General features: G+C 36.2%; 1 protein-coding gene across 1 annotated transcript in view; it reads left to right on the top strand.

The window, feature by feature from the left end:
• The first annotated feature begins 4312 nt into the window (after window positions 1-4312).
• Window positions 4313-12318, top strand: part of galr1b (galanin receptor 1b) — a 30070-nt gene continuing 22064 nt past the window's right edge. The window contains exons 1-2 of the mRNA XM_055205231.2: window positions 4313-4979; window positions 5605-5670. Coding sequence (XP_055061206.2) covers window positions 4323-4979; window positions 5605-5670 — 723 coding nt within the window. The 5' untranslated portion in view covers window positions 4313-4322. The remainder of the gene's footprint in view (window positions 4980-5604; window positions 5671-12318) is intronic.

Raw genomic sequence — 12318 nt, 5'->3', positions numbered from 1 at the left:
ATAACCAATTTAAAGCCTTGCGATCAAAACAACTCCAGATAATTATATTTAATGAGTGTTCACCACCTATATAAATGCTTTTCTCTATAGTGAACAGTGGTAACCACTTAAAACTATAAACTCATCTAATCTTTATTAAGATGCATTAAATAACACTTTATTTTGACATTTACTCTCATCCAGTGTCTTAAAAAGCTTCAGCAATGTTAGTTTAGCGCAACATAAATCATTCATATAGCCCTAAGATGAAGGGATAGTTCGCCAAAAAATAAAATTTGGTTGTTATTTACTTTCATGTTGTTACAAACCTGTATAAATGTATTTTTCTGATGAACCCAAAGGAAGATATTTTGAGGCATGTTTGTAATCAAGTTGTTTATGAACCCCGTTAACGTAGTATGCTTTTTAAATGTGGCCCATGATCGGTTTGGTTACAAATATTCCTCAAAATAAAACTGTTTCAACTAAGCTATTTTAAGTAAAGTCACAAAATATTATATTTTAATTAAAGTAAAAAAAATATATTTCTTTACATATAAGCACAAATTGTTCATATATTAAAGCTAGAGTTGTCAAACACACACAATCACTAATTTAGACACTGTCAAAAAAAGTGTTAGTCTGGCTGTTAAAGAGCACCAATTATCCTTTGGTGTGTAAGTGTGTATTAGTTAACGATATGCAAAAGGTACAAATCCCAAAGCAAGCAATGACGCGAGTTATCGTCTCCAACGTAAATCTCTTTTCTTGGACTACAACAAACACTCGAATTGTAGGCAACAGTTTACTTCCTGGGCCTGTTGATGTGGACACGATGGTCATTATCATAATTCCTCCCGCTTCTGACATACAGCCTGTAAGTAGTCTATGTTTTCATATTTAAAGAATTTATACTGACTACACCATGACTCAAACAAGTTTTGTTTGTCATTTCTATAATTACAAATGCAGACATTGTTTTGTTTTAGTAATCCTTACCTTACCAATCTGTTACGTCCTGCTCAAGCTGTGCTAGCAAAGTTAATCGATCAACTTAATCATCTGCATTTTTTGGATCAGATTCGGCTCATATTGATAAGGTAGTAAAGACGATATTAACTCCTGTCAGCATTGCATTGTGGGCAAATCTTCAAAACATGTTAAGGAGCATCACATTTCCGCCTGACGTCAGAGGTATTCAGGCCAATCACAACGTACAGGTAAGCTGGCCAATCAGGGACACAGAGCTTTTCAGATCGATGAGCTTTGTACAAAATCAGAGCGTTTGAGAAAGGCAGAGATATCTGGAGCAACAAAAATGTACGGTATGTGGAAAATAATGTGACAAAAGAACCAACGTAAAAATGCACTTTAAATAAATTACAGTTTTTCAGTGTACAAAGACAAACTGCATAAAGACTATCAAAGATGATATCTGTAACATTTCTTTCCCAATAAGTCACTAAGAAAAGAGTAGAGGACACACAAACAGTCATCAAAAAAAAAACATGCTTTTTACTCACATAAAGTAATGGCAAATCCTATGTCATCAACTAGCAGAGGCTATCTGCCCATGCTAACCAACCAAACCCTGACCTCTGGCACTAGCAAATTTCCAGTATACCATTACTCTGTTTCAGCCTTCTCTTGTCAGCAGTACCCTCACTAAAACTTGTTTACGTGGCATCACATACATCATTTGCTTATCCTTGACTTTTTTCAATGCACAGGACTACTCATGGGCATAAAATGTTAATTGGTTGCCTGATCTCCCTTGGGTGATGAATCAAGGATGTATCACTCAATCACTTTGCATATAAAAACTGTATTGTCAGCATGAGAACTGTTAACATTTTTAATGTTAATGATATTTGTATGTTAATGCAATAGTTGTTTTTCTTTTTTTTTAGTTCTGAACACTACTTTGAGTAAATAGCAAATATTTTTCTGAGACAACCAGTTTCAAGATAAAAGTCATTTCCTTAAATCCATGACTTTTAAAACATTGCTTTGTAGGCTGTATGAAAAAATTCACAAAATCAGATTAAAGAAGCTGCAAGTAATTGTTTGATGCCTATTTGTGTACAGTAATCTTTGACCTTTAAAACTGTCAAATGCAATTGTCAGGACTATATTCACTTAATTATTACAGTTTGTTTTAATCCTTTGAAACAAATGATGCTTCTACTGACTGAAATATGCTCCTCACATGATATAAGAGAAGCACAACCTTCACAACCAGCTTAACTAACTTAACTGAAATAAAAATCAGCCTGATCCATTGACTATCAGTCTCTCCTGACCCTCTCTTGGACTCTATTTATAGACTTACAATCTCACATTTCCACACTGTCACCTTACTGATCCCCCTCTCTATAATGGCACTTAATTTACCCGTCATATCAGAGAGGATGATCTCCACTGCCTTCTCAGAGGACAACACATTAGGAAAGCTGCAAGGATGGATATGGTGAGGGTCAATAAAGCACTATAGACCATCCAGCTGTTATTTGTTTATAAACATATAACAATTATAGCGCTTATGCACAGCATCCACCCACTTTAGACTCTCTGGGATATGCACAGGTTTTTTAATAAAAATAAATGATATGAACACAATGATGTTAACACATGACACTCTTCCACATCAAATCAACCTCATTTCTATTCCTTGATCTCCTGCCTCTGGGGTACAGTCAACATGGGCCACTGCTACACCCTAAAACACCAGCAAATAGATAAAAATACTATTTGAGAATTGTATAACTGAAAATGGCATCATCTATTTGCTAATGATTCAAAAATTCCTGCTGGCACAACCTGTCAAACTTCAAGCATGATCTCACGAGTATGTGTTTTACGTGTTGGCACCAAAGTTAATCATATAAAATCATAGCGAAACCCCACCCCTAACCCCTAAAGTCACAGAGGCAAAAGCAAGTCATGCCAAAGTGTATGATTGTGGTCAGAACAAATTAATACAAATTAGCCTCATAAAATATGTACAAATTGCCATGAGATAACCTTGGCTGTTTTTACATCTTGGAACTGAAACACCTCTAATTGGAAAACAGACTGGTTTGTGGTATATATAATATATTTTACCTTTTTAACTGTTAATGGTCTCAATCTGTATGCTTTTGAAACAGCATTAAGAATGTTTTCATCTGTTCTGCACTCGAAGTCATGCGTTTTCAATAAAAAAAATGTTTAATGTGTAAGTAATAGCCTATAATATACAAAAATTCTACCATAGGCATACACCCATTTAATATAAACATTTCAGTCAAGAAACCCTATATTTTTGACTGTAGTACTACTATATGTTGCTATAATCTATCATCATGGTGGTCTGTTTTTTAATCCCCTGGAAAATAACATTGAAATCATTGAAATTTAAAAATGAATTTTTAAAAATGAACAGGTTTGAAACCTATTAAAAATGCACTTGACTACTGTATTTAGATCAAAAATAGTATCAGCTGCTATAAAGTGCAAGAAAATGTTTACAGATCTTTTCCGAGTTCATTAAACCAGAGATCTTTCCAGAGTCTTGCACCATTTTATTATTTGTGTGGGTGTCATTCTACTTATAAAGATAAGTAGCATATACTTAACTCCTTATAAAGAACTGATTACTGACTGAAATGACCAATAATATAGACTACATTAGACTTGACTGCCTGATAAACATTATTCTACTTTATTATGTGGTTAACATTGTTATTTAAGTAAGTTCAGCAACAGTATCAACACACCACATAGCATACAAGCAGACCTTACAGTCAAAGTGTTACAGAGTCTGCGCGAGCCTGTTTATCTGTCACACTTTAAGATTGAAAACAAGTGTAAAAGTCCACAGACAGTATTCCAAGTTCACAGGTACAGAGACACAAACATGTATTCGCTCTTTGACCCAAAGACACGATTGGTATGACAGAAAGGTAAAAGTCGTTATTAATTAAACTTGGCTACAGTATATTGGTCTCCCATAAAATTTAATCGTACACGACAACATCACGACACATGACACGCGCTTCCGGGGGAAAACTTTCAGTACTGGGCGTTTGACTGTGATCCAGCGTCTTCCCTGCAAAGAAAATGCAGTATGATGGGCGCTGTCACCAGTGTTTCACCGCCAGCCGGTGCATTTCCCAGCTCAGTTCATAAATGAGCCAGCGCGCAACGGCGAGGATCTGTATGTGTGCGCAAACTTGGGAAAATAACGCATGGATCAAAATGAGAAACTGAACTATAGGGAATGATTGTACCACTTTCTTTGCCCAGAAACGGACTTACGTCCTATAATTTCTACTGGAATTGAATCGTAACTCGAAGGAAACATGGGGTTATCCCGAAATGAAACGATATTTTGGACAGAGGACCACATGGAAACGAACCAAACGACCGAAGCTTTTGGTCCGGAGGTGGTGATTGTTCCTGTCATCTTTGGGTGTATATTTTTTCTGGGAATTGTCGGGAACACTCTAGTGATGGTTGTTATTGGGAAAATTAAGTCAAGGCGCTCGAGAAGCACCACTAACATTTTCATTTTAAATCTCAGTATAGCAGATTTGTGTTTTCTTCTGTTCTGCGTCCCGTTTCACGCTACCATCTACTCTCTTCCCGAGTGGATCTTCGGGGCGTTTCTGTGTAAATTCGTGCACTATTTTCTCATGGTCAGCATGCTGGTGAGCATTTTCACACTTGTTGCAATGTCTGTGGACAGGTACATAGCCGTGGTTCTCTCCAAAAAGTCCCCATGTATTCGTAACCGGAGGAATGCGCTCATTGGCGTGTGTGTCATCTGGATGCTTTCTTTTATCTTTGCCGTCCCGGTTGCGCAGCACCAGATTTTGATGGATCACCCCAAGGCTCCTAACAGCTCGTTCTGCTGGGAGATTTGGAACGAACGGGTGGCCAAGCACACCTATAAAGTCACCATTCTCGTGATAGGTTATCTGTTACCTTTGGTGTTGATCACATGCTGTTATGCCAAGGTATGAGTGTTCAAACATTAAACAGCTTCTCGAATTACCGCAGACACCTTCACTTGCAAAGTAGCCATATTACTGATTTTAACTGTGTATGATTTGTGAGTTAATAAATAACGCTATTTAAATAGATAGGGTGTAAAAAATCTAAAGAAAAAAGACCTAAAGTCTACAATAAAAATAACGTTTGTAAGTTTGGCAAACATTTTCCAAAGTGCAGAATAGGCTATGGTTTTGAAATGCATGATATTGGTTTGGACAATATCATCACATTAGTCATAATAATTCACTATGGCAAAAAACTTTTTAAGTGACAAAACAATATTAATGCAATAGTTTTATCACTAATTGCCTCTGTCATCTATGTTATACAATCTAAAAAAAAAAGCCCAGTATTTTCAATCCATGGTTTCCAAAAAGGGACAAACCCAAATGTTTTAAATTAACATATGGTTTGTTTCAACCCATGGTTGTGTCAAATATAAAAATTTTCTTGGTAAATTTAACCCAATGTTTCAGTTTGTCCCTTTTTAACTCAATTGCCCAGCATTATTTAAAGTGCAATATATTTTAAATGGTGGAAGAATTACAGTGTACAGTCATGTAATATGGTATTTTCTTTCAATTTCAGGTGTTGTATCATCTTCATAAAAAAATGAAAAATATGTCAAAGAAGTCTAAACGTTCAAAGCGAAAGGTAAGATAATTGTTTTTTTTTAATGAATGTGTTGTCAGTTTTGACAAAAAATTATGGTTATTTATGAATTATTTATGGATATGATTGTAGAAGTACAGAAAGGGCAGTGTATTCATAACACCCCTGTTGTTTCAATCACCTTTTGTTTGCCTTAAAGCGGTAATCATAATTCAAAATCAATCATTCTCAGAAAGAATAAATGAAAATGAACTGTCAGATGAGGGCAGACGACTCCGTTATAGAAAATTTTCACTGTTTGACTTCATTTGTGTGCTATCAAAAAGAAACATTGCACTGTATGTCCTTTAGGATCTCTGTGTTTCATGGTCATATTGACTAAATTATATATTTCAGATGCAGTCTGTCAATCAAGAAATTCATGTCAGAAACATGCATCTGTGGTTTAGGTCCTCGCTTAAGTTAATGGTTCGTAATAGCCGATGCGCTCGAGAGAGATATTTGTAACCAATGGCGACCAAGGCACCTTCTTTATGCTGGACCTGTAACAGTGAGAGTGCACGTTAGAGAGTGGCAGGAGAGAATTGCAGTGCTTTGAATTTACTGGGAAATAATTCAAATATGTAAATCTTAATGCATCGCACACAAATGTACTTGACACTTGAAATCTGTATCTCTAGCAGCAGATAAACTAACCTGAGATGCTTTATAGTATATCACATTCATCAGATAGTGGATGACCCATTTATGTGTATTAAAGGGAAAATGTTGTTTTAGAACACAGACTTTCATGTCAGCCAAAAAGACACATTTTGTAGAAGATGAAAAGGAGTGGTTGGCATCTTACACGATAATCCATTTTGCTGCCTGTAAGGAGAAATGTTCAGACTGAGCTCCTCAAGTCCAAGAATTTGACCACTTGATCTGTTGTTACCCTCTCAGTAAGAAAGGTACAAAAGTTGTCTTTCAAAAAGGTCCTTATATTTTATGTAGCATTTTGGTACAGATATGCAATATGTACCTCCAATGTGTACTTTTGAGGTACCAATATGCACCTTTTAGATACAAAAGTGTACTTTTGGAAAAGCTATCACCCTAGTGACATCGTTTCTACCTTCTGGTACTTTTTTGTGAGTGTAGGAGAAAAATGGTCACAAACCTTCAGTACTTAATGTATTGTTTTCTCTTAATGTAATTTAGTGGTCCTGAAATCATTTGTTAGGTGAAGAGATTACAAACTCTGAAAGTGAATTCTGTATTCCCACAGTGCAGTAGCAGTGTGCCAAAGTAGATTTATATTCGGTTTCTTATCAGATGCCTTAGAATGTGGATATATTGCGAGGAGTAGAAGTGTAATATATATTCTGATAACCTAAATATGTGTCTTGGCAGAAGGATGTTGTTAATAAAATAGTTTTAAGAGTGCCACAGAAAAAATAACTTACTAAATCAGAGCCTGTTTCCAGCCCGACACAAAGCAGCGAAAAGTGCTGTGAGAAAGCTGAACATAATTATGCATAATTGTTGGAGTACTTCATTATTGTAATAATTGTTATCTGTATCATTAATTTTGCATCTGTGCTGTCACAGTATCTTACACAATAACATAAGACATCCAAATGTAATAGTTCAATTATCGCTATTAGTTATCTTCCCTTTCCTTTGTTCTTTTGTCCCCTTTCTCTTTTCTGTCATTAGAAATCACATTTCTGGGCTCTAGCTAGATAATAAGATGAATGCCATAGAAACTGTGATGTAAATGAATGAGACTGGAAACTTGATACTCAAGTGCTGCAAGATACTAAGAATAAGTGTTACATGTCTGTGATTACCATTTTTAGATAAGTGCACATCAGATCACTTGGTCTTTATGTGGCAACACGTGTAATTATATTTACAATTAATTAACTAATTAATTAAATTGGAACCAAAATATCAATGCTTCTTCACGTTTTTTGTGACACATGCAGAGAAATGGACATTGGTGTTTTTTTATCAAGCTTTGACACTAAAATACGAAAAACTTGCTAAAATGTTTATATCCAGTACGATTTATAATAAATAACACAATCAGTACATTTTCTTAAGCCACTGGTCACTAATTTAGTATTTCATTACAGTAAAATTACTTGGTGAAATAAGTGACTAGATTAAGCAGGAGTGTTACAGACTATACCATTATGAAGCTGTTTGTTTTGAAAGTGGGCAGCTGCCTTAATTCCAACCTGCATCATAGAAAATTGGCTCTTTAACAGAAGAGCACGATAAGAGCTCTTTACGCTCACCCTGGGGCTCTTCAAATCTGATAGCCAAGCACAACAAAATCACAACAACAGTTCCATTCTGGAGTTTCTATGCTTTCTGTGTAATGATAAAATAAAACTAAGAAATGTTTTTGAAAATCTGACCAATAAAAGTTGAAATCTTTAATAGTGGCACTGCATCGATCAGAAAAACATCAAAACTTATATGTGCTAAGCACCTCTTCCTAACCACTGAGGAATCATATTAGACAAATTATATGAAGATTACTGACTGTAGCTGCTACTTGCACATTTTTGTTTGTCTCAGCTGAACTTCTAATAATAATAATTAATTTTTATTTATAGGTGCTTTCATGGCACTCATGTAGACCAACTAGTAAAGAATTGCAATAATCTATATGTGATGTAACCAAGGCATGTACAAGAATAGCAGTGGTATTTGTTGTCAGAGAAGGACAGAGACGGTTTATATTTCGTAAATGAAAATTTGCAGATCAGCCAGTTCGAGCTATAATGTACCATCACCCATATTTTTTACCTGTAATGAAAGAGAAAGTATAGATGGAATTCAGTCATGTGACCTTTTACGTCATGCCGCCATCTTTAGGACCTACCGAGTACCAGTAGCTACTGACAAGCATTGGCTAGCTTGCTACGATTTACGGATTTCTTATCGTTTACTGTCTATGATTCTTACGGATACAGTGAATGGCTACGAAAGACAACATGTCACACCTCGACTGTGATGAAAAGAAACGCTACTTTAAAAAATATTCTACTCGATCCCTGATGCGTTCTTCCAGCCGCTGTTCGCTGCTACCGAACTACCAATATTTTACAACATAAGAAGGTGCGACACAAAATAAAACTTTGCTAGAAGTATCACCTGGATCTCTTTTGGTACACAGAGTTTACTAAAAAGAAAGGTTTTGTACAACTGACTTTGGCTGTTATGGTGTCCGCTCATCATCTCTGCCAGACGTAAATAATCGATTTCCAAATGCGAATGAATGAATCTCATATGAGGCTCCTTTTTCAACTAGAAGGTCAATATTGTTTGTCACTTGCGACAAAACAACGAAGTATCCGTGCATTTATATAGAACTATGCTTTAGGAGCTATCCATCTTTACTCTCCTCCCTCCTTAACGTCACATTCGCAGATCGATACATATTGACTGGCAAGATGGCGGCGAGCGGACACCAAAACAACCAAAGTCAGTTGTTCAAAACCTTCTTTTTAGTAAACTCTGTGTTCACAAACAATGTTACCAATGCTCGAGTTCACGTGTAGAGACACAGGTGATACTTCGAGCAAAGTAATATGTTGTGTCGAGCCTTCTTAGTGTTGTAGAAATATATTGAAGGCATTGCTCCTAGTTCTTTTGCGATCACTTGCGAAATGCGTCTATAGCATAGACTAATCAATGGACAGAGAAGTTACATTTGGATTCAACAAGAATTTCAGTTTTATAAGTATTACGTTTCAGAAATGAGATGAAAATCATTTCTTTATTTCGGTTAAGCAGTTTGACAGAGAATGTGAAGGAAAAACACAAGTGGGGAAAAAAAGCCGTAAAGCTGGGAGTCGTCTGCATAACAATGAAAATTAATACAGAATTTGCTGAAAATGTGTCCCAGTGGCAATAAATAAATAATAAAGGGCCCAGGACTGAACCTTGAGGGACTTCAGCGGTAACTAAAGATGGCTCGGATTTGAAATTTTGGAGTTGCACAAATTGAGTGTGTTATGAGAGATATGATCTAAACCAAGAAAGACAGGTGCCTGTAATTCCCAGGGCAACCACCCTGTCTAGGAGAATGTTAAGTGAGACTGAATCAAAGACTGCACTCAGATCAAGCAAAATAAGTAAAGATAGCTGTCCGTTATCATAAGCAGGTCATTGGTAATTTTGACTAGCGCAGTTTTTGTACTGTGTAGTGGACGAAACCCGGACTGAGATTCTTTAAACTGTTTGTTGACTGATAGATAGTGTGAAATCTGTGGTGCAACTATCTTTTCTAAAGTTTTAGAAATTAATAATAAGTTTGCAACATTTGCAAAGTTAGTTGGATCTGTATGGGAGTTCTTATAGCTGTTTTAAGTGATAAATGAACAATGCCAGAAGACAATAAAGAAATAATAATCTCAGTGATTAAAGAAGACAAAGAGGATAAAATACTTTGCCTAAATGTGTAGGTAGAGGATCTAAGTGGCATATAATGGATTTGGATTTCTTAATAATACAGGTTATCTCGTCAATAGTGGGAAGTTGAAAGGTAGATAAAGGAGGCAGTAATAATAGATCTAAAATACCACTGTCAGCATTATTACAAGATATTTGATTATGGATGCTTGTAGTGTATGATGAGCACACAATACTTTAAGATTGTAAGTCCTGTTTTGGCATACAAACATTCAAGGCGACGGCCTTTAGCTTTAAGTTGATGCAATTTTTGGAGAATACAAAGGAGTGAGTAAAGGAAATGGTCCGGAGCATATACATCTAAAATCTCATGAAGACTATCATTATAAAAATTAACCATGTCCTCCATAGTGGATTTGTTAACTTTGCTGGTAAGATTGGCTAGATCAGTGGTTCTCAACTCCAGTCCTTATCCCCCCCCCCCCCCCCTTCACAGAATGTTTTAGATATCATCTGATATGAAACACCTGATTCCACTCATCAGACTCCTTTCAGGATGTTTGAAACGTTTCCTTAATTAGCACACTAACAAGCTGATGAACCGAATCAGGTGTTTTATATATGGAGACATCTAAAATGTTCTGGGAGGGGGGCCGAGGACTGGAGTTGAGAACCACTGGGCTAGATCATCACTGTTCACTTATTTTCCTGTGACGTGACTGCTTAAGCATGTTGTGATAATTTACAGCTCTCTGACTTAATTTCTTAAACACGTGTTAAAGTATATTATGAAAAACACTTCTCTATTCATGCATAAATTTGAAGGACATCAATCCTCATTGGTTTTTCCGTTGCATTGTGGGAAATTTTTAGGGAACGAATGTTCCAGTGGGCTTTGTTTCTGTGACATCACATTAACAAGATAATCAAAACGGCATGTTTAATTAGACTGCTTTGGTTTAATAGGGATTAAAAAGGTAAAGGGCATTTTTTATTGTGTGGTTGTTGAGTTCACACACTGTCAAAACATTTACAGGTGCAGGTTTCATGGAAAAGTACTTTTTGTATGTAAACCTTTGCATATGCAAGATTCCTTTCACACAAAGTGAAATATTTCAAGACATTTGTTCTAATTTGATTTATACTTACAACTCCAAAAACTAAAAAAATCAAATTTTTCAAAACAATTTGATTTTCTCAAACATCACTCAAATAATTATTTACCAACATAAATTTTCAAATTATGTAGTTATGCACTCAATAATTTGTTGGGGCTCCTTTTGCATCAGTTACTGCTTCAATGCGGCGTAGTATGAAACGATAAGCCTGTGGAATTGCTAAGGGGTTATTGAAGCCTAAGTTGCTTTGATAGCGGTCTTCGGCTCCTCTTTATTGTTGGATGTTTCTTATCCTCCTCTTGACAATAGGTCAGTTAAGTTGGCAGGTCAATCAAGTAATTTCATGGTCCAAAAACCAGTTACAATAGGCACTGTGGGCAGGTGCTAAGTCCTGCTCCAAAATAAAATCAGCATCTCCCTAAAGCTTCTCGACAAATGAAGCATAAAGTACTCTAAGATCTCCTGGGTAATGGCTGCATTGATTTTGGACTTGATAAAGTGCAGTGCACCAACACCAGTAGATGACATGGCACGCTAAATCATCACTGACTCTGGAAACTTCACACTGGACTTCAAGCAAATTGGATTCTGTGCCTCCCCACATTTCTTCCAGACCTTGATTTCCAAATGAAATGCTAAATTTACTTTCATCTTAGAAGAGGACTTTGGACCACTGAGCACCAGTCCAGTTCCATTGTTCTCCTTAGCCCAGGTGTAGCCCATTTCCTTAAGACATCTGTGTGTGGTGACTCTTGATGCACTGCCTCCACCTTCACTCCACTCCTTGTGAAGCTCTCCCAAGTTCTTGAATCTGCTGTTCCTTACATTTTTTCCAAGGCTGTGGTCATATGTTGCTTGTGCACCTTTTTCTACCACACTTTATCCTTCCAGTAAATTTTCTATGAATATGTTTTGATACAGCACTCGGTAAACAGCCAGTTTCTTGTGGAGGGTGTTGATGATTGTCTTTTGGACAACTGTCAAGTCAGTGGTCTTCCCCATATTTGTAGTTGCATGTACTTAACTAGGCTAGGAGGTACCTGCTACTCAAAATTAATCAAGACAATCAAGCTCAAAATTAATTTGAAATTATTTTGAAAAAATGTATTTTTAATTTTTCTATGCTGTAGGTTGTAGGCACCAGAATTAAAGCAAAAAGGGT

The sequence above is a fragment of the Misgurnus anguillicaudatus genome, chromosome 21 (assembly GCF_027580225.2).
Source record: "Misgurnus anguillicaudatus chromosome 21, ASM2758022v2, whole genome shotgun sequence".
Classification (NCBI taxonomy): domain Eukaryota; kingdom Metazoa; phylum Chordata; class Actinopteri; order Cypriniformes; family Cobitidae; genus Misgurnus; species Misgurnus anguillicaudatus.
This window is presented reverse-complemented; position numbering and strand designations above follow the sequence as displayed.